At 54.5% G+C, this 27,787-nt stretch overlaps 9 protein-coding genes across 9 annotated transcripts; 4 read left to right on the forward strand and 5 right to left on the reverse strand.

Annotated features, from left to right (window-relative positions):
* Nucleotides 1-1,791: 1,791 nt before the first annotated feature.
* BO70DRAFT_360330 (uncharacterized protein) lies at nucleotides 1,792-4,917 on the forward strand. Its single transcript, XM_025542755.1, has one exon. It carries the CDS (start codon nucleotides 2,283-2,285, stop codon nucleotides 4,458-4,460), a length of 2,178 nt encoding a protein of 725 aa, XP_025401571.1. The 5' UTR covers nucleotides 1,792-2,282; the 3' UTR covers nucleotides 4,461-4,917.
* A 761-nt stretch (nucleotides 4,918-5,678) lies between these two features.
* BO70DRAFT_360331 (RMD1 family protein) lies at nucleotides 5,679-8,320 on the forward strand. The gene is made up of 4 exons (XM_025542756.1): nucleotides 5,679-6,037; nucleotides 6,141-7,647; nucleotides 7,706-7,891; nucleotides 7,940-8,320. The coding sequence occupies exons 1-4, from the start codon at nucleotides 5,987-5,989 to the stop codon at nucleotides 8,179-8,181; spliced, it is 1,986 nt and encodes a 661-aa protein (XP_025401572.1). The 5' UTR covers nucleotides 5,679-5,986; the 3' UTR covers nucleotides 8,182-8,320.
* An 825-nt stretch (nucleotides 8,321-9,145) lies between these two features.
* On the reverse strand, nucleotides 9,146-9,609 carry BO70DRAFT_199957 (uncharacterized protein). The gene is made up of 2 exons (XM_025538579.1): nucleotides 9,256-9,609; nucleotides 9,146-9,172 (listed from the first exon to the last, which is right to left on the reverse strand). The coding sequence occupies exon 1, from the start codon at nucleotides 9,497-9,499 to the stop codon at nucleotides 9,293-9,295; it is 207 nt and encodes a 68-aa protein (XP_025401573.1). The 5' UTR covers nucleotides 9,500-9,609; the 3' UTR covers nucleotides 9,146-9,172; nucleotides 9,256-9,292.
* A 577-nt stretch (nucleotides 9,610-10,186) lies between these two features.
* On the reverse strand, nucleotides 10,187-11,608 carry BO70DRAFT_287765 (putative C2H2 finger domain protein; the record flags this gene model as incomplete). The annotated part of the gene is made up of 3 exons (XM_025539253.1): nucleotides 10,187-10,954; nucleotides 11,006-11,145; nucleotides 11,197-11,608. The coding sequence occupies 3 exons, from the start codon at nucleotides 11,606-11,608 to the stop codon at nucleotides 10,187-10,189; spliced, it is 1,320 nt and encodes a 439-aa protein (XP_025401574.1).
* Nucleotides 11,609-12,102: 494 nt separating this feature from the next.
* On the reverse strand, nucleotides 12,103-13,108 carry BO70DRAFT_199974 (uncharacterized protein). Its single transcript, XM_025538580.1, has 2 exons — nucleotides 12,983-13,108; nucleotides 12,103-12,896 (listed from the first exon to the last, which is right to left on the reverse strand). The coding sequence occupies exon 2, from the start codon at nucleotides 12,859-12,861 to the stop codon at nucleotides 12,361-12,363; it is 501 nt and encodes a 166-aa protein (XP_025401575.1). The 5' UTR covers nucleotides 12,862-12,896; nucleotides 12,983-13,108; the 3' UTR covers nucleotides 12,103-12,360.
* A 5,360-nt stretch (nucleotides 13,109-18,468) lies between these two features.
* BO70DRAFT_199999 (3-demethylubiquinone-9 3-methyltransferase) lies at nucleotides 18,469-19,621 on the forward strand. The gene has a single exon (XM_025538581.1). The coding sequence runs from the start codon at nucleotides 18,507-18,509 to the stop codon at nucleotides 19,608-19,610; it is 1,104 nt and encodes a 367-aa protein (XP_025401576.1). The 5' UTR covers nucleotides 18,469-18,506; the 3' UTR covers nucleotides 19,611-19,621.
* A 196-nt stretch (nucleotides 19,622-19,817) lies between these two features.
* Nucleotides 19,818-22,298, reverse strand: BO70DRAFT_360336 (putative RING and UBP finger domain protein). Its single transcript, XM_025542757.1, has 2 exons — nucleotides 21,342-22,298; nucleotides 19,818-21,275 (listed from the first exon to the last, which is right to left on the reverse strand). Exons 1-2 carry the CDS (start codon nucleotides 22,248-22,250, stop codon nucleotides 20,061-20,063), a joined length of 2,124 nt encoding a protein of 707 aa, XP_025401577.1. The 5' UTR covers nucleotides 22,251-22,298; the 3' UTR covers nucleotides 19,818-20,060.
* A 284-nt stretch (nucleotides 22,299-22,582) lies between these two features.
* On the reverse strand, nucleotides 22,583-23,773 carry BO70DRAFT_311138 (ubiquitin family protein; the record flags this gene model as incomplete). The annotated part of the gene is made up of 3 exons (XM_025540174.1): nucleotides 22,583-23,390; nucleotides 23,465-23,680; nucleotides 23,752-23,773. The coding sequence occupies 3 exons, from the start codon at nucleotides 23,771-23,773 to the stop codon at nucleotides 22,711-22,713; spliced, it is 918 nt and encodes a 305-aa protein (XP_025401578.1). The 3' UTR covers nucleotides 22,583-22,710.
* A 2,645-nt stretch (nucleotides 23,774-26,418) lies between these two features.
* Nucleotides 26,419-27,784, forward strand: BO70DRAFT_360337 (uncharacterized protein). Its single transcript, XM_025542758.1, has 2 exons — nucleotides 26,419-26,833; nucleotides 26,908-27,784. The coding sequence occupies exons 1-2, from the start codon at nucleotides 26,435-26,437 to the stop codon at nucleotides 27,412-27,414; spliced, it is 906 nt and encodes a 301-aa protein (XP_025401579.1). The 5' UTR covers nucleotides 26,419-26,434; the 3' UTR covers nucleotides 27,415-27,784.
* The last annotated feature ends 3 nt before the right edge of the window (nucleotides 27,785-27,787 follow it).

Below are 27,787 nucleotides of genomic sequence, written 5' to 3' on the forward strand. Positions count from 1 at the left end.
CCGTAGCTACCTACTAGGTAAGAGCTAGATAGCTCCTTCTGCTCACACTGACTGGGCAGGACGGTCGCGTTGTCGAACAAGCAGTTCCGTTTTGTACCACCTCCACGGCGGCCACGGCCACCCTCCCAGACGGGTCGGTCGTACAACCCATGTTACGGCACGTCTGGTACGGGTTACCAGGCCCGTATTCCGATCCAGCCAAGGCATCGCTTCCCTTCCTTTCAGAGTTCAAACATGTCTAGAATGGAACAAGAGGGTCGGGAAAAAAAAGAAGTCTCTATTCTAAGGACAGTCACTGCCCCCTTGTTCGAGAGACAAAAGCCCCAAAGGGTCTATGGCTACTATGGACATAGAATCAATCTGGTTCAAAGGGGAATGGATGGTTTCGTTCGCGATCTACTTTGTTATCCATGCGTCCCTCGGATCGATCGTTGGTAGGGATCAATGTTCCAGAAATCGACCTGGGCTTCATCGTTGCCGGGGTGTGCGAGGGAGAGAGTCAACGGATGATGGATGATGGGGTCAATACCTGAATAATGTAGTAAGTAATAATTATAGTAATACACCTCCCGTAAGTCTGTGTAATACCGTAGCCCGCCTGGCCATCGTTCTCTCTCTCTCTCTCTCTGTCTCTCTCGATCTCCCTCCCCTCTCTCTTTGAGTCTCAGAGTCTCTCTCTCTCTCTCTCTCTCTCTCCACTGGGACTCCATCAAGGATCAGACTACCTCCTTTAGAAATTCCTTAGCACCCCAGGGCTACGACGGAGAGGGTAAGGAAGTCAAGTAACTGAAGTTAGACTCCATACGGTACGCCGGCCGCGGTACTAGTGGCCGTACTATCTTCTCCCCTTCCTAATCTTATTCGTATTTCCCTTTTGATTATTCTTCCGGCGAAGTCAAGTCAGTCAGTCAGACAGACAGACAGATAGACAGACAGACAGACAGACAGATAGAAAGGCACTCAGTTAACTACCCAAGGTACCTTCCTAGATACGTAGTTATGTATGTAAGTACGGGGTATGCCACTGGAGGCTCGTACAGTTCAAAGAACAGGGCCATTCGGTACCCAATAGTAGAATTCCTAGGATGGGCCTACTACACCTTGCATCGGGCCTTGCCACCTTTTCCCTCCCATCGCCTAAAAGCCTATCAACTGCGCCGTCCCTGGGTGCTTGTCAAGTCCGATATACTTTCAGCGGCGGCGCCGGCGGCGGTGGCCAAACACACGTCGCGGAATCTCTTGCGGTAGCTTTTGGGAGTGCAGTTAACTACAGGATCCAGGAGGGAGGAGGAACTCTGGTACTACTTCCCTACTTGACCTCCCTACAAAGTAGTAGTAGACCCAACATGTCTGCAGGTCAACATAAGTGGTAAAATTAATTAGTGATCCGTAGGATGATGGGTGGCTAGAGTTCTGCTCTTGGGCCAGGCTAGTACGTAGGCAGGTAGATGCCGTGCCTACCTAAACTAACCCAGGATTATTCCTATTTTATTTTTTATTTTTATTTTCGTTTATTATTTTTTTTTATTATAATTATTACCGTCCTGATTATTCTGCCCCCCAGGATTATTTTATTTTTATTACTTACTTTGTAATTATCGGGTGATTTGGTTAACCTTTGGCGGGCCCTTTGACAGACAACCCTCCCTCCCAGGGAAAAAAAAGGTACATACCCCGAACGATACGATACCGCTCCTCCCCACTCCTCTCTCTCTCTCTCTCTCTTACCTGCTTTCCTTTCCCCTACGGGCACTGACTAGTCGCAGTAGGAGGTTGACTGACGGACGGACTGGCTGACGCTCTCCGCTCCAAGGCCGCCTTACGCCGCCGTTCCTTTTGGCATCATCTCATCTCATCCTTCCCCTTCCCCTTCCCTCTCTCTTTTGTTCCCCTCCTCCTCTCTACTCCTCCTCATCTCTCTCCTCCACCACACCAACACCCACCACCCCCCCTCCCCTCCCCTACACCTTCCAGACCGTTCCTTCTGGCCATGGGTCTTGCTGGTTCGCTGGTCTTGTTTGCTCTCCTACATGCAGACACCCTTTCCCTCTCATTGTGACCGCCGTTGCTTGATCTATGGCGTATCGTCTTGACTCGCCTTCCCGTGCATTCGGCCGCTGACCTGCAGCTCCCACGCTGCCATCCGCCTCTCTCCCGGATATCGAGCCCTTCCTCCCTCCCAATTCCTCTCCTCCGATCGAGCCCGGTATATTCTGTCTCGCCCTCGTTCTCCCTCGACCTCTCTGTCTCGCCTGACCTCATTGCCCCTCTATACCTGCCTCATGCCCGCCCTGGAGGTACCCGACACCGGGTTGTCTCTCTGCAGAGACAACCACGGCAATGATGCTACGGGCAGGCCACCGCAGATAATGCGGCTGAATCTAGCTCAGAGCACCCTTGACGAGCTGATCCAAAGCCTACGCACCGACGAAACAGCTCGAATTCGCTTGGGTAAACACCAGACCCTCTACTACGGTTCCAAATCCCAGTCGTTCCACTCCGTCTCCGAACCGCATCGATCCGAACTATACAGCGGCAGCGCCGCTGACAAGGAAAATCTATACTTTACGGGACTCTTGAGTCATAGCTTGGAGGTTCAAAAGGCAAAGGAAGCTACTGCGGCTACCGATCAGGCATTGGCCAATCTGGAACAGAGCCTGAACGCCTTCGAGCGAGGGAAGGAGTCGAAGAAGACGCACATAATTACCAGTTTTGACGAAGTGAGGGCTTTGCGAGCTGGTGATAGTCGGTCGAGCACCGGAAAGCATCGTCTCTCTCGCGTCCCCGCGAGCAAGGTGGAGCTCGAGAAGGATCGTCTGCTCAATGCCGCCAATCGCTCCGTATCCTCGAGCCCGGCGTTGGGGGTCGCCCGCTCTCCTGTGTCCATGCCTCCGCTCACGCCTACCTCCGCTCCGGTCTCCCAAAACAAAGATCGCATTCGCCTCGAAGCCCTCAAGGTCCCCTTCATCCACCTCCTCGCAGTCCGTGCTGTTTCCGCCAACTTCCTTGCGCGGCTGACCCGCTCATCCATCGAGGACTGTGAAACTCTGGCCCGGAAATACGGCACCGAGAATCGAATCAACCCGGAGAAGTATGATCTCAGAGATAAAACATACAGGGATCTTGATGTGTGGAAATTCCCGTACCCGTCTCAGGAAGACAGACAGGAAGCCATTGAAAATGCAATTTCTGCTTTCGATCGCATGCGGGTCTCACGTTCCGACAAGCTCTGGCAGACCCTTCTTCCCAAGGAAGAACGCGGGAAGGGCAAGTGCCTGTCGCGGCTGGACTTGCGGACAGGCCCCATTAAGAAGGCCGCTACCCCTCGGATACAAGTGCACGCTTCTGAGGAGAACGGCAAGGAGGGCTACACTACCGGGCAGGAGACCGATAAAGTTAATGGGAACGGTCCCACTCCCAAGGCTGCGGAGCCCACGTCGGCTCCCAAGCCTGGAGCAACTGCGCAAAAGAAACGGCCAGGTGACAAGGACACTGGGGCAAAGCGCCCTCCCGCAAAGAGCAAGGCTGCCCCTAATAGTACCTTGACCGGGCGCGTTACCAAGAAGGCGGAGCGGAAGACAACGGTGAAACCAGAGGGCAAATTCAAATCGGCGGAATATGTTCATGATTCCGATGATGACACGGACATGCCCGATGCGTCGTCAACGGAGAGGCCCCGGCCTGAGAAGACAAAGCCGGAGCCTAAACCATTGCTCAAAGTACCCGATTCGAGTACCCCTAGGGAATCTTCCCATGTACCGACGCCGAAATTCGAACCACCGGAGCCTGCACCACGATCAGAACCGACACCCCTGGCTTCCAGTAAGCCTACTGCAATGAAGCGTCCTCCTTCGTCGCGGCCTCCGGCCCAGAAGTCCCCTCAGAAGTCCCCCCAGAAGCCGTCGCCTCTAGGGTCCTCGCCCCCCACCAATGTCTCCGATATTCAGAGTCGCAGCCGCTCTTCGAGCCAGAACAACTCATCTAGTTCCTCTTCATCGCCTCTTATAACTCAAGTGAACAAACCAATTCGGCCTCCCACGGGTGCCCCCACTGTCAAGAAAGTCGCCAAACCCAACGGGGTTTCCCGACCGAATGACGTGGCTAATCCTCTCAAGCGCAAGGCCGAGCTGGAGCGACCTGCCGTGCCGCCTCGTGGTGCTGGTCGTACCACCGGGGACCTGGAACACAAGCGGCGACGAGCCGTGAGCACGTCCAGTGGCAGCACAGGGAGCACGGGGAGCGCGTCGCCCCCTCTCAGCCGCGAGATTCTCCTCCAACAATTGCGCGAGAAGGCGCAGAAGTTCAAGCAGTACTATACCAAGTACCGCACCTTACATGACGCATTGGCCTCGCAAGCCGACCCACCCCGAGTGGACTTGGATCGGCTTCAGAAGCAACACCTTCGGCTGCAGCGGATGAAGAAGGAGATTTGGGACGAAGATCGACGGCTCCGGGACTAATCATAACGACAGATCATGGCATGTGCATGAACTTTAATTCTCCGCCCTTGTTTCTTATACTCCCTCAACCCGGACATTGACAGAACGGGGTTCCTGTTATTATTGCAAGATATTGAGCTCTGACTACCATTGTGTATCGCTTAGCATGACGAAGCCGGATATGTGCTTCGAGGCGTTTGGGGAGGGGTTATTATTTATGTCCTTTTCTTTTGTGTTCCCTTTTTCTTATTTATTCACTTTTTTTTTGTTTTCTTTTCCTTTGTTGCTTGGCATATCTGCATCCTATCACGCCGTGACAAACTGCATGCATGTAATTGGAGTGACGACTACTATATATTAGAGGCTGGGGCTGTCAACGAGGGCAGGACGCAAGGAATCTGCAAGGAGGCTTCGATACTTGGAGCCGCGGGGAGCCGACACGAGCTAGAAACCAATGAGAACGAAGATTCCCACACCATCGCTTTCCCTCGCACCCATTCCTAAGCCGTGCTAGTAAGAGTCGTAAGTCATCATCCTGAGCCACTGTGGTCCGACGGAGGCAATTCCCGCCCCTCATCCGCCCTGATTCCCTTCCCTCCGGTCCCGAGGGCCCAGCGGCGCAGTTCCGATGCGAACCACCTGCCCCTCATGTGGCTGATTTGGGCTTGTCCTGGTCAGCCTAAGGTATCCATGTACCTATCTAGTATGTACCCCACCACCGAAAAATAAAAAAAAAAGGGAGGGGGACGGCATCACCACGGGGCCCTCCGTATCCCCACCCGCGAAGACTATCTCAACCACCGCGAAAGCTAGAAACTATCCTACACAACCTACATAGATGCTCGTGGTCGCCTCCCCAATGCGGCCGCCGCGGATCTGACAGATCCGACCTCGAAACGGGCGGCCAATGACCTACCCCGGATCAACCTGGATCAGCCAGAGTGATTAGCCCCCACCTGCACGTGGCTGGCCGGCTGTCCAGAACGGGCAAGACACGGTAAAGCCATACCATTCTTACCGTACGGCGTACGGACCCGTCAGGCTCGTGACGACGGACGACGTGACAGGCCCGACAGGCCCGACCGACCCCGACGTCATCCCATCCGGAAGGTACCCTGCCGCTAGCCCCGATCGGGCTTACGGCCGTGGGCGCCAGGCGGTGAGGCGAGCAGAGCTTGGGATTGATCGGCTGCTTTATCGGGACAACGGTCGATGATGATGCCTGCCTGCCTGCCTGCCCTGCTCCATCATTGATCATTGATCTCCCATCTCCCCGTTCAGGCGATGCTGCTCGGATTGCGCATCTCTGGCGATTGATTCGGGCTTGATTCTTGTCGTCTCACCTGGCTGCACGCTGGCCCGCTGGCTCTACCAGACTCCCACCACTAACTACCCATCCACCCTATCCCGCATATACCACCCTGGTGACGTGACAAGAATCCAACCGATCATTGGTGTCCATTATCAGACCTATCATCGCCGCTAATTCGACCATCACCCCGCTGCTGGAGGGAATACGTGGACTCGACTAGAAGTCGTTCGTCGATATGACCCCCGCCAGAGGAAGAGGTCCTAGCCAAAGGAGTCCCCATGTCCTGGTGAGTATCTATATCGACCGCGATTTTTTTTTCTTTTTCCCTTTTTTTTTCTCAAACCATGCAAATTTGTTGGTTACTGACCACCTTCGTTCATTCCCTTTAGGTGACTGACTCCCGGGACCAACAAATGTCCGCTCAGCCTCGTCGTCGCCGTTCCCCCTCGACCCGCTTCATTACTGTTGATAATGTCCTTCAATACACCTCGGATGTTCCGTCGATGCAGCAGCGCCATCCACCCCAGGGTGTCCGCGCTCGCCCGCGCTCCCGTCTCGCCTCCGCGGCCGGTGGGTTAATCGGCGCTGGCGGTGCTGGCGCCTCCAGCGGCGGTGTCAGTGCTGTCAGCACAGGAGCGACAATGGGACGTCTTGCCGCTCAGCCGCGTTTACCTCCCCGGACGACCAAAGTGAGCGAGAAGCTTGTCCTGCTGCCCGAAGCAGACGATCAGTTGCGCGAGGACGAGGACGAGGAAGAAGACGAGGACGCGGTGGATGAGGAGTTTGTGCAGAAGCTCGCGAAGGACAAGAACCTTGATCCGGATTCGGTCCGACAGACATTACTGGCGCAGAAGAAGCTGGACGGAGACTTTGGTGTTGATAATGATATTGCGCCTTTGTTGGCGGACGAGGAGCTGCTGCGTCGTCGGAAGGTCGCCCCGGAGAAGGCGAAGAGTTACGCGGAGAGATTGCCCAAGGCTCGTCGTGCGGAGAAACTGGCGCGCGTGACGGCGTACTGCACGGCCCAGGCTTATAAGATGAGCTCGTTGGCGTCGTTTGTCAAGGACAGACATGGTGGACGGACTAAGCTTTATGATGATTGTTTGTATACGGCGTATCATCTACCCTTGTTGCCGGGTCATGAGGGGTACAGACTCAGGAGTAGTCCGGTGGTGAAGAAGCCTGGGGGTAAGTCGATCCTTGATGAGGAGATTGAGCGGAATGAGCTGCGTGACCATCATGAAGATTATATGGTCGAGGTGGATGAGCATTCGGTCTTCGGGGGTCGGCATGAGCATGGCTCGTCGCAACATGTGGACGGTGGGATTCATCAGCCTGTCCATGAAGACCAAGCCGAGGCCGGCGTGAGGGAACAGCCTGTTCAAGGTTCCAATATTGCGCACGATGCGCCGATTGCTACACCGCCGTCTACAAGACTGTCTTATAACGTGGCGGAGATGTTCGTCTTCAGTTACGGCGTGGTCGTGTTCTGGAATTTCTCCGAAAAGCAAGAAAAGGATCTCCTGGCCGACCTGGCATTTGCGACTTCTTCCGCGACAGGAACCCCAATGCCATTGGCTACTATGCCTCTGCAGGAGGAAGACTTTGAGACGGAAGAATTCCATTTCGAGTACTCCACTGAGATCTCACGCCCGCGTGTCTACAACGACATGATCACGCTGCGGAGCGGTGACCACATGATCAAACTGGCCATCAGTCATGGCATCGCGCAGAGCACGAAACTCTGCTTTTTCGAGGAAGTCATGGCCCGACAAATGGCCGAGGCCAAGGACGTTCCTCGCCGACTTGCCATGACGGGAAACCTCGGCATGAAGCGGGATGAAGTGTTTCGCATCCTGGGCAGTTTATTCAAGAGCAGAGTCGAGGTCAACCTGTGTATGTCCCCATCACCAATCCCGACCTAAACTTCTCCAACTAATCCATAACCAAACAGCATCTAACATGCTCGACGTCCCCAACTTCTTCTGGGAGAGCGAACCAACCCTCTACCCGCTCTACATCGCCGTCCGCGAATACCTCGAGATCAAGCCCCGGATCCAAGTCCTCAACGAGCGCTGTCGCGTCTTCCTCGACCTTGCTGAGATCCTCTCCGACTCCATAGCAGATAACAAAACCTCTCGTACGTCCCCACCTCCATCATCATTAACTCAGACTAACAACCGAAAAGACCAAACCTGGATCATCATCGTCCTCATTATCATCTCCATCCTCGTAACCACCTCCGAAGTCTTCCTCCGGTTCGGCCTCCTCTCCGCCCGCGAAGGCGGCGCCTCAACAACCACCTCATTCGCCGCGACCCTCCTCTCGCGAGCCTTCGGCAGCAGTCCCGCCCCTGTCTGCTCCTGTCCGGCCACCGTCCCAGGCAGCAGCGGACTGTTGAACGCGACTGATCTGGGAACTCCCTATTGATCATACCTACATACGTACCTACCTTACCTATCTAGCACCCTACCTACCTAATACATTCAACATAAACACACAAACACACAAACATCTTTAACCTTCAATTCTTTCCCTCCCTAACTTACCGTTTCTACCTTTCTTTCCCCCCCCCCCCCCCCCCCCAACCCTCCCCTAAGCGACACCCCACCACGCCACATTACACCAAACCAGGAGACTTCCAGCTTCAAACTCCTCACGATTATGGAGTGTTATATACACACACCAGTTTCCGCTCCTCGGACCCAATCAGCCCTATATCTCTATCCCCAGGAGCTACGAAGTACCATGGAATAGGGCTAGGTGGTAATCATCTCTCTATTGCTAAGTGTGTCATATATGCCAGAGCGCGGTGACGGCGGGGGACTGGTTCTTTGTACTTAATTCCGAATTGTTCACATCATTATCATTATCACCATCACATGGGGTAGTAGTCAGATTGAAATCATCATCATATGGACGTGCTCGTTCGTTTCATACTCCGTAAGCAAGTAGTGTAGTTAACTAACTACCGTACATTACTTATCTCAGCCAAGGGCTATCGGCTATGTTCAAATTGGCGCCTCAGGACCCCGAACCTCTCATTCCTCAGGACGGAATACTTTTTCGTGCCCCAGGACCGAATCATCTCTCCATGCCTCACGAATCTCCAAAAATCCGTCTGCCTCAGGCCTGATATGAAGCCTTCCTCTCACAGCCTCAGACATGAATTCCATTCTACAGTCCCGTGACCCGAGGGGATCGCATCGCCCGGGAAGAAAGAACCTTGCTCGGGAAATGTTTCGTGTTTCAAGTAGAATCATGAGACATGAGAGGAGGGCCGGATACGCAACGCATGGATCTATCTATCTATTCTACGACGTTGGCTGATAACAGTTCTAGTTTGGTGGTAGATGGTGCTCTCCGTATATCTAGATAGTCTAGACTCTTAGAGTCGGACCGATTTGATTCGGACTGGTTGCTGGTTTGGGTATCTGGTAAGTAAGGTACTTTAACTACCTAGGTAGGGAGGGAGGGAGGGAGGTACCTAAGGTACTGACTGACTGGGTAGTAGATAGTTATCCACTTTTAACAGGGATTGTCATTGTGTTATCGCCACTTTCCACGTGGATGGATGAAATGTGTGTTTTAGGGTTTTATCAGCGGGTTGGAGAAGAAGAAGAAGAAGAAGAAGAAGAAGAAGAAGAAGAAGAAGATGATGATGATGATAATTGTAGGGGAAGTGGTAGTGATTGATAATTGGTGGTGGTGTGGTTGTGGTGGTATTAACAGTTGTTCTATGATACATAAGAATAACAAATGCCAACCAATTATCTACAGACAAAAGGGAAGATAAATAAATAGATAAATAAACACAATAAGGGAAAAGGGGAAATAATTAGGTATCAAGCAAGCAAACAAACGCACCAGAAAGTGAAGTAAGTAAGTGATAATAATGATAATGGATAATTGCATAAACCAAGACAGAAACCAAGACCCCGAGTTTCCCAAACCCCATCCAACCGAGCCATGAGAAATAATAAACAAACGAAAAAAAAAAAAGTAAACCCCTTTTCCAACTCTCTCTATTTATGCTTCGCCCTGGTGGTCATATCTCACATTAGACAAGACAAAAGGAACAAGGAAATAATTTCAAACAAGAGAGGACAGTCAACAACGCAAAACAGCGCACGCGACAAATCAGCTAGCCCGGACTCCCTTCCAGCGCTTGTAACCCACACTGGGAAATGCTAAGATGACGACGGTATATCGAAAATCCACAGATGTATGCCATGTGTAACATGCGATGAACAATGCTGAAACCGATCAGGTGATAAACAGGGGAACAAATGAAAAGGGACAAAGGAAATGGTTATGCTTGTTTAGCTCCAATTCGAGGGAGTCTAAACGATTATGCAAGATGGGGTGACCGGGTTGACACCCCATATCATCGGCCCTGCCGTATGTTTGGGGGAGTCCAGTCGGTGACCCATCATTAGACCGGCGTGGACCATGCGCTGTCACCCATCCTGGGCTTCATCTCATAGTTGTCCGGTTCGGTGCTGGTAGGCCGCCGAATGGTTGAGTTGGGGAAGTACATGTGAGGCGGCATCGAGGTCGGGTACGGCCCACTGGGCTCGGGGTAGTAGTCGGTGGCGGAACCGGGGGAGGGGATGCTGCCATGCGAAGGAGAGGCCCAGCCCAGGCTTGTCATATGAGGGCTCCCGCTAACGCTGTTGGGTCGGTGGTCGTTGTTGGCCGGTGGCTCAAGAGGCTGAGGGGGCCCGTAGCCAGACGGATGAGATGTCATGGACGGGCGGGGGAGAGGAGCACCGCCGTAGCTCGACAACGATGGAGACGAAGCAGTCGGGGAAGCCCGGGGGCTAACCTGAGTGAAAGGACCCCGGACATGGGGCGGAATGGAGCCGTTCCCCCCCATGTAGTAGTCGGAGCGCGGCATGTTCAACGGAGGGAGATCACTGACTGGGGACATAGTGTGGTGTCCCGGAGAGGGCGTGGAATGGACGGAGCCGTGTTCGGAGAACATATCCCCAGGCAGTCGTGCCCGCTCCTTATTTTGTCTCAGGTTGGCCTCGGTTTCAGCGGCGGCTTCCTCGATCGTGCCCGTATGATGATTTTGATGGCGTGTCAAGGTTGTGCGGCGTGTGAAGGTCTTCTGGCAGTTGGCGTATGGGCACTTGTAGGGACGCTTCCCGGAGTGGATTCTGCGATGTCTCGCCAGGGAGGAGGAATCGCTGAATGGCTACAGGCTTGTTAGTGAGTCCCAAAGCTGGGTGGAGCTTTCCGCACGTACCTTGCCACACCTCTCGCACATGTGAGGCTTCTCACCCGTGTGAACACGGGAGTGGACCGTCAGGGCCGAACGCTGGATGAATTGTTTACCACAACCCGGCCAGTCACAAGCATGGGGTCTGATGCCAGAGTGGATACGTTCTAAATCCGGTCAGATGGACGTCCAGCCACTCTCGATCAAGATAAGCTTACCGTGCCTAGCAAGGTCGCTCCGTCGAGCGAATCCCTTGCCACAAGTACCGCAATGAAAGGTCTTGGGAGGAGGGTCCGCCCTCCCCTGAGGGGTGCCGGGATTCGGTATTTGAGCGCCGGTGGCATATGCTCCAGGGACAAAAGGGTTCTGAAGGAGAGGCAGCCCCTGGGCGGGGTGTGCCTGGGATGCATAGCGCATATCGTGTTGCATGTTGGGCATCTGGTTGAGGGGAGCATGAGGGGGGTAGGCAAGAACCGCTTGATCGCCTGCGTCGGAGATGCCAGGCTCCGACTTCATTTTCGGCGAATGGTCTAAGCCAGGATTCGGAACCAAATGCTGTGGATCGAATTGTCCGTCTGGCGCAACCATTGCGGCAGAATGCTTTCTATTCAGGATCGTTGTGATGTCCATGACCCGACCCCGCGGAGGGCTGAGGGACGGCGGTCAAGGACGGTCGAAGGAACCCACGGTAACCCGTCTGACGCGTAGCCGTAGAAGATCTCCACGGCGTTTCCTTCCGGAGGGTTCTGGATGGCTGAGACACGAGAGAAGTTAGCTTTGCGAGCTAAGCGCCGTGAAAGGCAAGAGGGATCCGGACACCGCAGTCGTGGCTAGGTGTGTTTGGGTGTGGCCACCCCAACAAGCAAGCAACAACGCTGGGTAAGACACGACGAGTGACACCGAAGCTCCAGCCTACCAGGGCGCGAAAACCGGGTGCCGTCGCGGGAAGATCCTGGAAACAAGCCAAGCAGGATGACGCTGCAGTACTCACCTGAATCTGCGCTAGACGTAGCCGAGGGACTTTTGTCCTGACCAGGTGTGACGTGGGCGAAGGCGACCAGGATCTCCGATGTTCGTAATCAGGAATGCGAGGGCAAGGGCGAGTTGGCAACTCAGACCGTGCAGCCGACAAATACCAGCCTGAAGGGCACTACTAAGATTTCGCCAGCAACTTAGCGCTCAGGTGAGCTTCTGCTCCAAAACCCCAGACTCGAGTATGCGTTGAGAAAACGGGTGTTTCTTCACGAATCGGAACGTCCGCAGCGGTCTTGCTGTGTAGATTCAGAACTGACCCAACAGAGACCAAGACACTAGCCAGAACCTCCTCGGATAGCTGCAGCGAGACGTGTACTTCGAGGGAGTCCGAGGTCACTGTTACAATCTCAAGGCGATTCAGATCGATGAGACTTTTCAAGCTGCTCAAGTGTATCGCCACGTCTTTCACACCGGTTCGCGACAGATTTCGAGTCGCCTAACAGTCGTTTGCGATCGCAGAATGCGAATGTGTATGCGGTCGGTCTGTTTCGGCGGTTTTTTTCGCGGACAGGGCTCAGGGCGTCGCCAGAGGAGGGGTAAGCGGGCAGGACGCAAATTAATTTGGACTCGAACGGCGGCCAGATGGGTCGATTCTGAACAGGAGGCACCAGCCCCAGGTTAGTCAACTGTATCGACAGAAGGATAAAGTGGAGGACAGTCTCGTGTGCGGGACTTGTTCGGTGTCTCAGGCTTTCCCCCCCACTGAAACATACGCCAGTGTCCGACGACGAAGTGACCAGCCCGAAGCCGCTCAATGGATGTGATCGCGCGCAGATTTTCGAGCCAGGAATGCGACAAATAGGACGCTGGCCCGCACCAGGATGCTTTCTGCAGGCGCTCCTACACATCCAATTTGCGGCGAGGGGCCGCTGACTTCGCCGGACTGATCGGGGCTGAGCCAGCCGTGGAGGAGGGGGAACTGCGGCGTGTGCAGGGCGCGAGGCGAAGCAGCCAAGAAGAAGCACTTACTTACGGAGAAAAGTTGACAGCTTCAGGTGAAACACGCTCAATCCGTGGAAAGAACCAAATGCTGCGCGTCGGAGAGAGGATCGACGGGCGAAAAGGTGGCACCGCTGGGGGGGGTTCCGAGGAGTTAGGACCGAGCAGAACAATCGAAGGCCTGTTCGACGGAGCTTCTCGGGGTTATTTTGCGGGCAGAGGCAATTGACGAGGAGGGGAAATATCCACACGGGGCTGGCGAAAGAGGGAGAGAGAAGGGAGAAGTAAGCAGGAAAAGGAGTTCTAGCGGCGAGGAGTTCAGAAAGCCGAGAGAAGGTGGATGGGGAGGAAGAGGATACAAATAGTAATAATAAGAAGAAGAAGAATATGATGGATGATGGATGGAGGAGACGATGGGGGGAGGAAGACAGAAAGAAGAAGTATGGAAGTATTGTCAGCCGGTACGGTAACGGTAAGGGGAACCGTAAGAGCGAGTCGAAGGCCGGGCGCTTTCTTTCTTATAGAAGCATCGAAGCTCTTCTTCACCTCGACTCGGTGTGCTTCGCCCTGCCCCTCGGGGTCATATTATTATTATTATTATTATTATCATTATTATTATTTATTATTTATTTATTACTCACTACTCATTCCTCCTCCCACTCCTCCTTCTGCCTTTTCCCCCTCCCCCCCCCTCTGGAGGGGCTCCCCTTCGACACAAATGGGGGGTCTCTCCGCGCGCAGGTAAGTTAAAATTAATGTTATTATAATTAGTAGTGCTCTAGTGCTGTCGGGTGGATTTCATTTAGGAAAAAAAAAAAGAATGATAGTAATAATAATAATAATAATAATAATAATAATAATGGCCAGACTGACGACCACTCACTAACGCCCTAGTCCCAGACTTACTCTCGCACGTTTCCACTCCAGGCCCCAAGTGGCTCCATTGACTTTCCTCGCCCGATGAAGCTGGCGGCACCAGAAGGTCACCGTCAGCACTTCGGCTCCACAACGTGGCTTTCCCCGTCCCCTGGCCGTGCGAGCATCGCTCCTGGCGGTGGGTACGGGATGATGCCGATCTGAAGGAATCAGGACAATACATATTATTATTATTATTATTTTTTTAATTCTGCTTCTGGCTCTGACTCCCGGCCGATGCTCCGTCGGCGCTCACCCGCCCGCCAGGCGCGCGATGTCCCGGGTCATGCTGCGAGCCTGCGAGATCCAATCCAGGATCTTGGACGAGCTAGGCAGAGAGGAGCCGTGCCTGACCTTCGGCCCAGCTCGCCTTGCCAGAAAAGTTTGTGCGCCGAACCGCTGCGACGTGCGATAGCGATGACTACTACTTACTTACTTACTCACTCACTCTACAGACCCGCGGGAGGCATGATGCGCCAAGAGAAGGGAAACTGGAAAGAGAGACTGAAAGAGGGAAGGAGAGGGGAGGGTATAACGTAAAGGAGCACAAGGTCGTATAGTTCCTGCACCAGGTGCACACGAGGACCGCATAACCGCTCGGAAGCTTACCTTACCTTTTTACCCCAGGAGTTTCTCAAGGGGCCTCTATCTGCCCCCTGGTGCACCGTCCGAGGGGAAAGGAGAGCACGGAGGAGAACCGAAACAGGGGAGGGGGGGGAGACAAAGGACAGGAAAGGGAAAATGAAATGAAATAAAATAAAATAAAACGAAGAATTCAAGCGGACAACAACAACATCTGACTGGACGGGACTGGACGCATGCTTCATGTATCGTGCGACATGCAAAGGCTTTAGCACCGGCTCCTATCAGGCATCGACCGCAGGAACGACCGTTCAATCAGGATGATCTCATGGTGGCATTGCTTTTCCCCTCCAGATCCAGGAATCCAGGGCGCGCGGAGATTCCTTGACAGCAGATGGACAACAGCGTGGCTGTCGGGAGGGGGCGAGCGGCCTCATTTGTCGACGGCCCTCCTGGGACGAAATTTCAGGGCTGGGCAGTTGTTAGGTTCCAGGATGGTCCAGAATCAGATTACGAGCAGAACAGAGCAGAGCAGAGCAGGCAGGCAGTTATCGCGGGCTTAGACTAACCCCAGGCGATCCGGCTGTTCAACGGAAGATGCGATTTACCCCTTTCGGGAGAGGGTCTCAACATGGCCTGTGATTACGGCAGAACAACGGCGGAAGGCTAATTTCCTTCTAGAAAGTTTCGAAGGATGGGGAACCGGGCGTGGCCCAAGACCTCCTGGAAGCTTTGGACGCACCATATTCCTGTTCCCTCCACTCGCCTTTCCCTCCGGCTCCGGCTGGGCTGCAGGGACCGGACCGTCTGCCTCGCCCCGATCTGCGTACCACGTTGGACAGCATTTGGTCTACGCCCCAAGACAAGACAGGAGAGACAGACGGGGGAGGGCAAGAGACAGCAACAAAAGAGAACACCAGATGGACTAACTCAGAAGCGCAAGAGCAGGGTTTGATGATACGGATGGCGGTAATAATGGGCCGTGGAGTCCTTCTCCCGCCTGGTTCCTACGAGAAAGTGCCCTAGTCCTGCGACTAGTCGCCTAGTGTTGCTAGTGTACGGACCTGACGGAGGAGGCTGCGACAACTTTCCCCCCTCCCTCCTTTTTCCGGCCTCCCTCCCCTTCTCTTGTTCGTTTCCCTTGCAGAGGCCGGCTCCACTGCAGCAGCGCTACACGCACTAACGGAGTCGTACATCCGTACACGCCCGGTACGGACCAGTCACAGCAGCCCGCCAAGCGCGGTCGGGCTTCCGACGACCTTCTAGAAAAAGTCGGAAGGGCCATGGAAGCCTTCTAAAGCGTCCATTCCATGTGCCAATGCGGCTGCGTCACCCACCCACTCTGGGCCGATGGTGGTCCTTGTCTCTCCTGGCGCTCGTGTCACATCCCTGAGGGATTCGGGATTCCACGCCCGCTGCAGCTCAGGATCGCGCGGGCTTAGGCAAACCCGGGGCTCCGAGACACCGGAGTACAACAGGAGTGAAGCTGCGTTCCTAGTGACCCCCGGAATTGACTTTCGAGTGGTCAGTGTTATCCGAAAAAAAAAAAAAAAATCGGTGTACTACTACTAGATACTACTAGATACTACTCTACTGTGTATCTATCGGGCTATCAGCAATCTCGTCTGCACCGTCATCGTCATCAGCACAAAGGAACCCCTGCAGGCGTCCGTGTTGGCCGCGGATCCGTGTTGAATGATTCACTCGGCCCCACGGCTGGCCTCTCTCCCGGGCGTTGGCTTGGAACTGCACGTCGCGGATCACATTGTCTCCTTCCTAGCTCCCAGGCAGACTTCCGGGCGGGCTCGACTTGGCCGGGTGGCCCACGTAAATTCAGGGGCGCTCGGGGTCCCGAAGTGTGGCTAGAGCGGAGGGGATGACGTCCTGCGGCCTGGATAATAACCGCAGCGACCAAGATCCCAATAATATGCGGGCCATACGATTGGGCGGACGGGCTGGCCTTAATTGCGAGTGGCCGCTGCGAGTTTCAGTTGCTCGATTGAACGGCGCTCTGGAGCGGCCTAAAGGAGAATAGGGGAGAGTTCCACAGGTGGTGTGGTCTGGTCGCTGGTCGGCGGTGGCTGGGGTTGAAGCTGGGACAGCAAAAGAAAGAAAGAAGGTCACTCGCAGTCTTTCATCTCGGAGAGTCAAAGTTAACGGTGTGTTGGCCCATGAATTATTGGGCGAATTGGTGGTGAGGACTAGCTAGATATGGGAAGTCGTCAGATTGACGAGGGCTGATGGATGACTTATGCATCATCAGCCGAAGCCTGAAGGAGATGATGCAGTAGCATCGCTCTAGCGCCAGATTCCCTCATTCTGGAATCTTGCCTATGCAAGACAGTCACACCCCTCAGCCTCAGATGAGGGTGCAGACTGCAGCCCTTTTAGTCGTCTGGCTCCCCTCGTCGCGTCCGTCTTCTTTTACCTGATTCGGCCCTGGGATGATGGGATCACGGCAGATTCGCAGCAGCGGCAGTACCACGGCGCCTTCCTTCACTCCCCAGATAGGGGGAGCCAGCATCATTATTCCCGACCTCAACAGCCAAGAACACACTCTCTCCTCCATCGCCCGAGAACGTCGTCCCAACTCGGGATCCAGCACAGATTACTTTACTCCGTCGCGAAGTAGCACGTCACACGACCCCAACTCAACACGCCTCTGACTCGGAGTGTCTCTCTCGTATCGAGTAGTCACTTACCAGTTACCTACACGGTCGTAGTACGGAGTCCTCCGTGCCCCATCCAAAGGCGAGAGACCCATCTCAACCGTCCCCCTCACCATTGGCACTGACACTCCTGATCGACAACCCCAAGAATAAACCCCCCCCCCCTTCTCCGGTGGACTTACTCGACCCAGACAGCGCAGCGCAGGAATGATCTTCACCGGCATCATGAAAACGAGTCCCGACCCGAGACTAACCCTAGGATTGACGGAACTGTAGGGGACTAGAATGTCACCAACGTCACTAAGGCCGTTCTGAATCCACGCCGCCAGACGGAATCGGTAAGTCCTATGCCGAGGACACTCCCCTGTCCTCCCCTCTCTCCCGGCCGGCCGATACGATGTTAGTGCCGTGACTACGGAGGGGGTATAGGAGTCTAAATAGGAGTCTAGGACGGACTAGATAGATACTATCTACTCGCTCTTGTGGAGGAGACAGAATACGGAGTAGTCGGTCTGGGAAGAACGAACGAACGAAGCCTAGACAGGCCCCGGTCCATCGAACTACGGCAGAGAAGGGAATGGCGGCCCTCCATCCGCCCCATAACCCTGGCTACCCGGTGGTTCGTACGTCGGGGGCCTGTGGAAAGGGAATGTTTCTAGAAGACACGTAGAATCCTTTGGGGGTGGAGTAGCCTGAGGAGTCTTCTGTGGCTCACCGACGGAGTTTTATGCTGAGTTTGGTGTGGTGTGGATGAATGACATGGGTGAAGAGGGGGGGGCGTTTAGTTGGAGTCTCGATGAGGGAAATAATATTGACAGATGCTATCTACCTATCAGTTGGAGGAGCTGCTGGATTGGATTGGATTCCACACGCAATAATTCGGTCTGTCACTTGCTGAGCCGTCCAGATACGGACGAAGTTGAGGTATTCCAGGTATAGTAGGTATTGGAACGAGAGTACGGTAAGGTAAACGGAAAGAACCGAGGTTCAGAGCAGAGTAGAGAGAGACTCAATAACTAATGGACTGTAAACAATCAACTCGCGATATGAGTTTATCACATCATCCTGATAGAGCCATAATAATAATAATAATAATAATAATAATATTGACTTCCGCTACCTCCTCTAGTCGGATGATAGTTACACCTGCAGCCAGTGGGTGGGATGAACTTTGTATTATTATTGTACTGTAGATCTTCGCCGTCGCAGAGCTTGTCACAGTCAAACAAGCAAACAAACAAACAAGCAAACAAGTGCAAACAACTAAACACCAGGCTTGGCATGTTTGTCTCGGCATCGCAGCACCGCAACTTCGGCTTCACGCCTGCCAAATCCAGCTCCAGCGTGCAACGACCAACCAACCTCAAAACCGCCCCGAACCGCCCAAAATGCCCCCGCGCCCAACCCTCCGCAGCCTCTCGCACACCCTCAAAAAGCCCCTCTCGCACACCCGCCCGCACTCCACCAGCAGCAGCACGAGCAGCAACAACTCCTCCGTCTCCGCCGATGAACTCACACACTTCTCCTCCCTGGCCAGCTCATGGTGGGACCCGCAAGGTCCCTCGCGCGCCCTGCACCTGATGAACCCCCTCCGCCACGACTTCATCGCGGGCTGTCTCGCCGAATTCGACCCCATCACCACGACCCCCTCGACCCCGACCCCCTCCGCCTCCCCCCACAACAACACCCTCCGGTACCTCGATATCGGCTGCGGCGGGGGCATCTTCGCCGAGTCGCTCGCGCGCACCATCCCCGGCCCCGGCAAAAGCACCCGCACCACCACAGCAATCACGAACCGGACGCGCACGCGCGCGGCATCCATAACGGCGATTGATCCCAGTCCCACGCTCATCAAGATCGCAAGGGACCATGCGCGGATGGATCCGGCGGTGAATGCGCATTTGGAGAACGGCGTGTTTGAGTATCGGAATTGTTCGTTGGAGGATTTGATCGCGACGACTTTTACTTCTTCCTCTGCTTCCTCTTCCTCTTCCTTTTCCTCAACGCCATCGCCATCGCCATCCCCATCCCCATCCCCATCCCCAACCTCCCAAACCCAATCCACACCCACCGACCCCCGCTACGATATCGTCACCCTCTTCGAAGTTATCGAACATATCGACAACATCCGCGGCCTGAGCAGCCCGCAAACCTTCCTCCAGAACTGTCTGAGCATGGTGCGTCCCGGCGGATGGCTCATCGGGTCGACCATCGCGCGCACCTTCCCCTCGTGGCTCGTCAACCAGGTCATCGCCGAGGCACCGTGGCCGATCGGTGTCGTGCCCAGGGGCACGCACGAGTGGGCCAAGTTTGTCAACCCCGGGGAGCTGGAGGGGTGGGTGCACGAGGGGCTGGTGAGGGTGGAGGAGGATGGTGCGGTGAGTAGGGCGAATGCTGAGACCGGGGCTGAAGCTGGGGCTGGGCGTTGGACGCCGCGTGCTGGAGGTGTGAGGGCGTCGTGTATTTTCCCGGTGTGGGCTGGAGGTTGGTGAAGGGCTCGGAGACCTGGGGGAATTATTTCTGGGCGGTGAGGAGGGGGCCTTGATTTTCTCGCTTTCTTTTCTTGCTCTGTTGTCTGGTGTGGTGGATGAATGTGTGTGTGTGTGTGTGTTGGGAGGTGGATGATGGATGGATGGATGGATGGATGGATGGATGGGGGGATAATAGATGGGGGCATAAAATGTATAGTATTATGTGGTCGATTGTATGATACATAGACGGGTTACGTTTGCATTGCATTAGGGAAATTCGGGGTTTTTTTATTGACTTATTGGTTTATTCAAGTATGCGATTACTCTGTATGCTACCTGAGTGATTCGAGTCAGCAAGCAAAACCCAGTCAGTATGTTGCAGGTAGGCAGTCTGTGCATGCGACACAACCTCACCAAGCCCCATAAAGAGACCAAGGGACTCGAACCCAGCGAGCCGATCCTAACACCATGCTACTTCCTCTTCCCCTTCCCCTTCTTCTTAGGCTTCTCGGGCTCAGGCACACTGACCGTCCCCTGCACCACATCGTCGCCCTGATCCTGCAGCCGCGCCGACCCGCTGATGAAGAAGGTGAGATCCCGGTTCTGCTCCGTGAGGTCAGCATTCGCGACTTTGAGGCCCTCAACCTCAGTCTGCAGAAGCTCGACCCGCTCCAGCAGGCTCTGGTTCATGGTTTTCTCTTCGCGCCACTCCTTCTCCATCTTGCGCGCCATCATCTCGAACTTTTCCCCGCGCTTGTCGGCCCGGGCCTTGTCACGCTCAAGGCTGGGGATGGTCTCATTCGTCAGTTTCTCGCACTGCGCCTGTAGGGTTTGCAGGCCCGCGGTGGCTTTTTCCATGGCTTCCTGCGCGGAAGACGCGGCTGTGCTCGCCTGGGATGCTTTGTCGACGGCACGCTCGACCACCTCTTCGAAATAGGCACGCTGGCTCTCGAGTTGGCTGGTTAGTAGATGGGTGTATTCCACGCTCATGTTCTCCCATTTCTCTCGGGGGACGGCGTCCGTCCAGTCCGGCGGGTCGAGCGCGCTGTTGTCCGCTGCGGGGAGTTCCACGAGCTTGCCGTCCGTTTTGCTTTGGATGATGCGGTGGACATACGCATCCCCTACGTAGTCCCAGACGCGCTGGGTGGAGAGGTCCATGGCGAACGAGTGCGCCGTTTCCTTGTAATGCTCGAAGGCGTGCGCTCCGTCATAGCGTCCGCAGCCGACGCAGCCGCAGATGAGACAGACCCAGAGGTTCTCGTCCGTGTGGCATACGCTGCATTCGGCCGATTCATCTCCATACGGCTCGCCCTGGCTGGTCCGTCGGAAGTCATCCTGGGTGTATCGGCACACGGGACAGCCACTTCCCTTCCACTTCTGTAGGCATGTGCAGTGAAAGACATGCTGGCATATAATCGTCAGCAGGCCAGTGGTCTCATCCATGCGTTCCAGACACACGGGGCAGGTGGGTAGTTCGATCAGTGCGGGTGTAGGTGGTGCCAAGGGTCGGGTCGAAAGAGTGGCTGAGGATAGAGCGCTCGATTGGGCAGTCGAGGATGGATTCGTGCGCACAGGACTCGTCGCGGAGTGCGGGGAAAGCAGTCCGCTCTGCGAACCGCCAGATTGTTCCGGCTGAACGGCTTGGATCTCGACGGTTTTCACGAAGACAACATGACAGGTTTCGGGCTAAGCAAGAACGCTCGTCAGCATTACGAATCTGGGCCACCACCACAAGCAACGCAAGGCACTCACCTCCATGCTGTTGAACACCTTCCCATTCCACTCCTTCTGCCACTCCTTCGCCTTCTTCCCGCTCCGAAACTTCATCAAAACCATATACCGATTCGCACGAGCAGTCCTGATCATCCGAAAGTGACTAGCGTCATTCATCGTAGCCTCGCCCACAAACCCCAGGAAATCAGACGGCGACATGTAGGACGGAATAGCTAGAATGCAGAGTGTCGTGCAATCCTCGTCCGGCATATGGTCCTCCGCGCGCGACAGCTTTGTACTTCCGCCCAACTCATCGTATTGTTGTCTCGCTGCGGCAGCGGAACCTTTCAGGTACGAGGGGTAATCATCCTCGATGAGAAACGGCGTCTCCTGTGCATCCCGGTAAAGGTGTACGATTCCCCAAACGCTCGCCGACGTGCTCTGGTCCAGCGGTATGTATTTCCCTTTGGTGCGCAGACCACCCAGGATATCGGTGCCAATGCCCGTCGCGACGGGGTTGTCCCGTGGATCTCGCCAGCCGGTGCGCTTTGTAGCCGCGGAATCTTGTTCGGATGGGATCATATCAATGCACTCGATCGAGACTTTGTCGAATCTGGAGTCCTTTTCGAAGAGGGATGCGCTGGTTGGCGAGCTCGTGTAGAGGTGAGGGGTAGTGGTGTCTGGTGTGGGAGATGGAGTGTCTGCACTGCGGGGCTCGGGGGGGTTCTGCAAGGCGCGATGGTTTTTCCCATTCGATTGATGGCGAGAGGATCGATTTGCCCAGCTGGAGTGTCGTGAGCGCTTCTGGAATGGGAGGAGAGCTTCACATGCGGAGTCAAAAGATAGCGAGGTGGTGGCGTGCTTGTCCACGCCTGGACAGGCGCCTTTGAGGTCGGACTGGGGGCGAGCAAACAATTCGATCGCAAGGTGGTAGAAATAAGAGGGCATCACGGCCGATGCTCGGATTTCCAGCGCGATGCGCGTCGGGGACAGTCGGCCAGCAGGTTGAGGCTACATCATCGATGGATGGGCTCCACGCCGGCCTTTGGATGGCACCGGTCACGTGGCTGTCCGGGGTGGCAACGGACAACAGGCGGTGAGTCACCCTCCCGTGTTTAACCAACTACCCCGGCCTTTGCCACCGGTGGCGAACTGGTACCTGAGATGCCATCCCGGATTGCGATTACACGGAAAGTACTCCGTAGATATCCTAGGTTCGAGATCTACGCGGATAAAATAGTAGCAAAGAAATGCAATGGTCATATTCCTAGGAAAAGAATGTCGCAAGGCACCATATAAGATGGTGACACTAAGGTATGCCCAATTGAACCCGTATCATAAACCGACCAACGCCATGCAGGCCACTCAACCGTAGATGAGCCGTGCGAAAAACAATCAAGCAAAGACATCAGTTTCCACCACGCAGGCGGAGCACCAGGTGCAGCGTGCTCTCCTTCTGGATGTTGTAGTCGGAGAGGGTCCTGCCGTCCTCCAGCTGCTTACCCGCGAAGATAAGACGCTGCTGATCCGGGGGGATGCCCTCCTTATCCTGGATCTTGTTCTTGACGTTGTCGATTGTGTCGGACGACTCCACTTCCAAGGTGATGGTCTTTCCTGTGAGTGTCTTGACGAAGATCTGCATACCACCACGGAGACGAAGGACAAGGTGGAGCGTGGATTCTTTCTGGATGTTGTAATCGGAGAGGGTCCTGCCATCCTCCAACTGCTTACCGGCGAAGATAAGTCGCTGTTGATCGGGAGGGATACCCTCCTTATCCTGAATCTTGCTCTTGACGTTGTCGATCGTGTCGGATGATTCAACTTCCAAGGTGATGGTCTTTCCCGTGAGAGTCTTAACAAAGATCTGCATACCACCACGCAGACGCAGGACCAGGTGGAGGGTAGACTCCTTCTGGATGTTGTAGTCGGACAAGGTGCGGCCATCTTCAAGCTGCTTTCCAGCGAAGATCAGACGCTGCTGGTCGGGAGGGATGCCCTCCTTGTCCTGGATCTTGTTCTTGACGTTGTCGATGGTATCGGAAGACTCGACCTCAAGGGTGATGGTCTTGCCGGTGAGGGTCTTAACAACTGAGGGCAAGTCAGTAAGTGGTCCTTATCGGGGTGGCCAGCAAGGTGGCAAAATAGAGTTCCGGGAAACTTACAGATCTGCATACCACCACGCAGGCGGAGGACCAGGTGAAGGGTAGACTCCTTCTGGATGTTGTAGTCGGACAAGGTGCGGCCGTCTTCAAGCTGCTTTCCAGCGAAGATCAGACGCTGTTGGTCGGGAGGGATACCCTCCTTGTCCTGAATTTTAGTCTTGACATTGTCGATGGTGTCGCTGGACTCCACCTCAAGGGTGATAGTCTTGCCGGTCACTAGATGAGAAGGGTGGCGTCAGGAGATGCACGACGCAGGATGTAGGGGGGTGGGAGGGGGGAGAACTCACGAGTCTTGACGAAGATCTGCATGTTGACGGCGATAAGCAGAGTAGTTTCAGTGTAGTTTCAGAGTAGTCACTGTTATATGACGCTTAGGGGGTGTCAGATGGAAGAAGGGAGACGGTCGCCGATGGGGCTGCGAGAGGAGGAGAGGTAGGTGGATGTATGGGGGAAGGAGAGAACACGGCGTGAGAGGAGAGGAGAGAAGGCTTAAGTAGTCAGGAGAGGAGAGTGAGGGGAGGCGGCGGAGGCGAAGCGCCTTAGTCAGAGAGGCAGTGATGGGCAGGGCGATAACGTGATGCAAGGGAAGGGACAGGAACCTTACTAAGTTGGTTGGGGGGGGGGGAAAGAAAGCCTGTCAGATTTACGGTCAGGCTTCTTTTACTAAGGACGCTTCTGGCACCTCCTGGACCATTCCTGCCATTCACGGGACTCCCTCGGGCCTGCGTCATTTGGTCCTCCAATCTGCTTCACGGTTAGGGCGCTTAGGGGAAGGAACCAGAACCGTTCGGCCGGGGGTGACTCAGGAAGGGAGTTCTCTGCCTGAATTCGGCCAGGTCCGGCATCAACACAGGAAGGAACTAGTAGTTGTTCGACTCATTCCAGCTTGCAGCTTCCAGCAACCTTGGGGGATGCCTGGTATCAGTAGTCCGGGGGACACTAGACCGGCCAGGTCGACTCCGTCCGTACCCGCCACTGACGCCACCAGTCGGTATCTCAGCCCGACCCAATCCATCCTCCATCGCCCGTGTTCCTAATTCAGTCCCGTCGCGACCCCTCCTGTCTCTCCTCGATACCCGGACATTAATATTTTGGACGAAACCGCGGTGCTCCGAAGGGAACCCGACAGCTGGCCATGCAGCGCGGGATCAACGGCGATGACGTGTGAACTGGGGGGACGGGCGGGCTTATCGAGCGAGGGTGGATGGCCTCGTCCCCTTATCTCCCCGTCTACCGTCTTCCCCCTCTGCCGGATGGGCCTTGCCGCCTTAGGCCCTCCCTAGCGGCTGGGGAGGGTCAGGTGATCGTCGCATCCGGGAAGCCCCGCTTTTCCCGGGGACTCCCTCGATGATGCATGCAGGCCCGCGAATGTGTTTGCATCATCATGATTACCCCTTCAGTCCATGCTGTCCATTCCACGGAGGATTTTGCCGCTGTCGTCCACATCATTTGGACCAACAATGTCGCTGCTCCCCGCGCACAACAACGCCATATGACCGTCCCGGCAAGTGGAAGGTTTTCTAGCGGGGCTAGTTAGTGGCTCTGCTTTTTGGGGCTGGTGACCCGAGAAGAGAACCATGAAAGTATCCTTCCTTCTACGGCTAGGCCGGAAATCTGCCGGGCGTGGTCGTCCAGTCATGGCAATACAAACGAGGCGCTGATAGGTACTGCGCAGATCCGGGGCAAACAAAGCCGTTCAACAAAACATACGGAGTACCTCAGTGGCTATATCGTTGACCCTGTCGGTGGGTGTATGCAAGAAGCCGTTGCCAGGGTATAATGCGATGGAAAGACGGATGCCGATCCTGAGCCTGCTTTGTTTGTTTGTTCCCGTAGGACTATGTGAGGTATATGTAACCGAACAAGGCAACACCGCGATCTGGTATGCTGTACACCAGAGCCTAGATGTTCAAATAACATACTAACACTGATGTCTAGAAGTCAGATCGGAGGTCCAACCATCGACTACACACAGAGTAGTACAACCAAAACCAGGTAGCCCAGCCAATTGCCCGCAGACACAACGGTGAAGCCACCTGCAAGGTCGCTATCCGAAACCTCAAAACGCAGACGAGCCGGGGATCCCCAAGCCCAAGCAAGACATTATTCCAACCAAAAAAGATGGAAATGGCAAAAATCAGTCTATAATAGGAGACCGGCGCTCTACCATTGAGCCAATGGACCTGGACGTGAGCTGGTAACAACAGACGATCCACATGGGACTCGAACCCACAACCTCCGGTTTTTCAGAACTCGCCATTGAGCCTATAGACCGATTGTAAGATTTTCTTTCCTGTTCCTGGTTTGAGTGCCTGGGTAGATATGTTTAACTGACCCCGACGGGCGACCTCGTAGCGGTAAGCCGCGTAGGGGTCGGTTAGATGATGAAGCACATCATCAGCCTTTCACTGCATCCGCTGGGATGCAAGCTCTACGATTGACTCATAAAGAAACTACCTCATGTTCATTCACTGAAAAGCGGCGCCTTTCCCACGGGATATTTGGCCCACAACAACTTGGCTTGTCCAGATCATCGAAATTCAATCCTGCCCTCCTCATTCTTCCCATCTCCAGGCAGCTGCAGATGCTGGCAGCTCTGTCTGGACTCTGGGCCGTCTAACCCTCCATCTGGTAGCCAACTTGGATGTGTACTTGCGTATGGAGGGTTTCTTCTCATTCGTAAGCTGACAGTCGGTCACTTACCAAATCAGTCTTCTTCTTTTCCTCTTCTTCTTTATCATCATCATATTCTTCCTCCTCTTCTTCTCCTCCTCCTTCTCTCCCCTCCCTTTCACCTTCGTCTTCTCTTTCTCCTTCTTTTTATTCCCCTCTTTTTCTTCTTCTTCTTCTTCTTCTTCTTCCTCCTCCTCCCCTTCAGTTGACACCTACTCCAGGACCTAGGTATCTCTCCCATCTCACTGGACATTCTATCTATCAACCCCCCCCCCCCCCCAAAATCTGTTGCCCGTCATGTACGAGTGTGAGACGTGCCCCCGTATCTTTAATAGATCATCGGCATGTAAGCAACACATGGACGCGAAGGATCATTGGGCCTATAGATACGAATGCGAGACCTGCGATAGCGAATTCTACTCCGCATGCGACGCAGAACGGCACATGGAATACTATGGACACTACGCACCCAAGATGCCTTGCGAGACATGCGGAGAACTGTTCCACACACAGGTCGCGGCAGAGCAGCACATGAATGATCTGCGACACTGGGCTCCTAGCTGGTCTTGCGACACTTGCGACCAGATGTTCCATACCGAACGTGCGGCAGAGCAGCACATGAGACACAAGCGTCACTCCAAGACGTACTGCTATCCCTGCGAGCGAAACTTCCAGAATGAGAACGGCCTGCGGATGGTAAGAACTCTTCCCTTGCCGTGGTACTCACCATATGAATGAAATAGCTGACACGCTTGGATGCGTGCCTGCAGCATCAGAACTCGAGGATCCACCGCAGCCAAAACAGCATGTGCCCTTTCTGCAAGAAAGCGTATACTACCGCTAGTGGTGTCATCCATCATGTTGAGACCGGTTCCTGCGCCAACGCTTCTTCCTTGAACCGCGAGTCCGTCTACGAGTTCGTCCACAGCCGTGATACGCAGGGTGCCTTCACCAACCGGTTGCTCGAGTGGAATGAAAGCGAGAGTAGTCACTATTCCGTCACGAAGCACGCCTTTAACGGCTACGATTGGGAATGCTATTTGTGCCACCGCGAATTCGGATCCCCGAAGGCGCTCAACGCTCACCTGAACTCGCCTGTGCATAAGCAGACTCTGTACCATTGCCCCAACAAGCTGTCGAGATGTGGGAAGGAGTTTGTTACGTTGGCGGGGCTGTTCAACCACCTGGAGGCCGAGTCCTGTGCCTACATAAGATTTGAAAAGGTGCAGCAGCATATCCAAAGTGTGTTTACCAGCGGCAGATCCATTGCATTCTAAGCAACGGGATGTGCTGGCGTTGGATGCAAAATAGGCTTCAGAAGCGGACTCTTGGGGCTAATTCTTTCCAACAACTTTCTCACCTTGACGCTACTGCTCATGCAGACTGTCTGCGACGGTTATGTACTTTCACGCCAACATCTGTCTCACTTATTCTGTCCTGTCTATTTGTTTCATAGTCTTGTGCATTGATGAGTTTTTCCACACCCAAACCCCCGCTGGAACCGAGTTATCGAAATATCTTTGGAACCAAATAGATTGCACTCAACCCCCAACCCCCAAAGGTACTACTACTTCTTCACCATGCATCAAGAAGAAACCTGCACCCCAACGCCGCTTCATCCTAAGTATCCCACCCAAAGCCAAAAACTCC

The sequence above is a fragment of the Aspergillus heteromorphus genome, assembly GCF_003184545.1.
Source record: "Aspergillus heteromorphus CBS 117.55 chromosome Unknown BO70scaffold_6, whole genome shotgun sequence".
NCBI lineage: Eukaryota > Fungi > Ascomycota > Eurotiomycetes > Eurotiales > Aspergillaceae > Aspergillus > Aspergillus heteromorphus.

What these genes read in the sequence shown, in the direction of transcription:
- BO70DRAFT_360330 (XM_025542755.1), top strand. Translation starts at nt 2,283, where the DNA reads ATGCCCGCCCTGGAGGTACCCGACACCGGGTTGTCTCTCTGCAGAGAC.
- BO70DRAFT_360331 (XM_025542756.1), top strand. Translation starts at nt 5,987, where the DNA reads ATGACCCCCGCCAGAGGAAGAGGTCCTAGCCAAAGGAGTCCCCATGTC. An exon ending in AAAGGAGTCCCCATGTCCTG is followed by an intron (nt 6,038 to 6,140) that starts GTGAGTATCTAT and finishes CATTCCCTTTAG; the next exon opens with GTGACTGACTCCCGGGACCA. An exon ending in AGCAGATAACAAAACCTCTC is followed by an intron (nt 7,892 to 7,939) that starts GTACGTCCCCAC and finishes ACAACCGAAAAG; the next exon opens with ACCAAACCTGGATCATCATC.
- BO70DRAFT_199957 (XM_025538579.1), bottom strand. Translation starts at nt 9,499, where the DNA reads ATGTATCATAGAACAACTGTTAATACCACCACAACCACACCACCACCA.
- BO70DRAFT_199974 (XM_025538580.1), bottom strand. Translation starts at nt 12,861, where the DNA reads ATGTGTAGGAGCGCCTGCAGAAAGCATCCTGGTGCGGGCCAGCGTCCT.
- BO70DRAFT_199999 (XM_025538581.1), top strand. Translation starts at nt 18,507, where the DNA reads ATGCCCCCGCGCCCAACCCTCCGCAGCCTCTCGCACACCCTCAAAAAG.
- BO70DRAFT_360336 (XM_025542757.1), bottom strand. Translation starts at nt 22,250, where the DNA reads ATGCCCTCTTATTTCTACCACCTTGCGATCGAATTGTTTGCTCGCCCC. An exon ending in AGGTGTTCAACAGCATGGAG is followed by an intron (nt 21,276 to 21,341) that starts GTGAGTGCCTTG and finishes GTTCTTGCTTAG; the next exon opens with CCCGAAACCTGTCATGTTGT.
- BO70DRAFT_360337 (XM_025542758.1), top strand. Translation starts at nt 26,435, where the DNA reads ATGTACGAGTGTGAGACGTGCCCCCGTATCTTTAATAGATCATCGGCA. An exon ending in ATGAGAACGGCCTGCGGATG is followed by an intron (nt 26,834 to 26,907) that starts GTAAGAACTCTT and finishes GCGTGCCTGCAG; the next exon opens with CATCAGAACTCGAGGATCCA.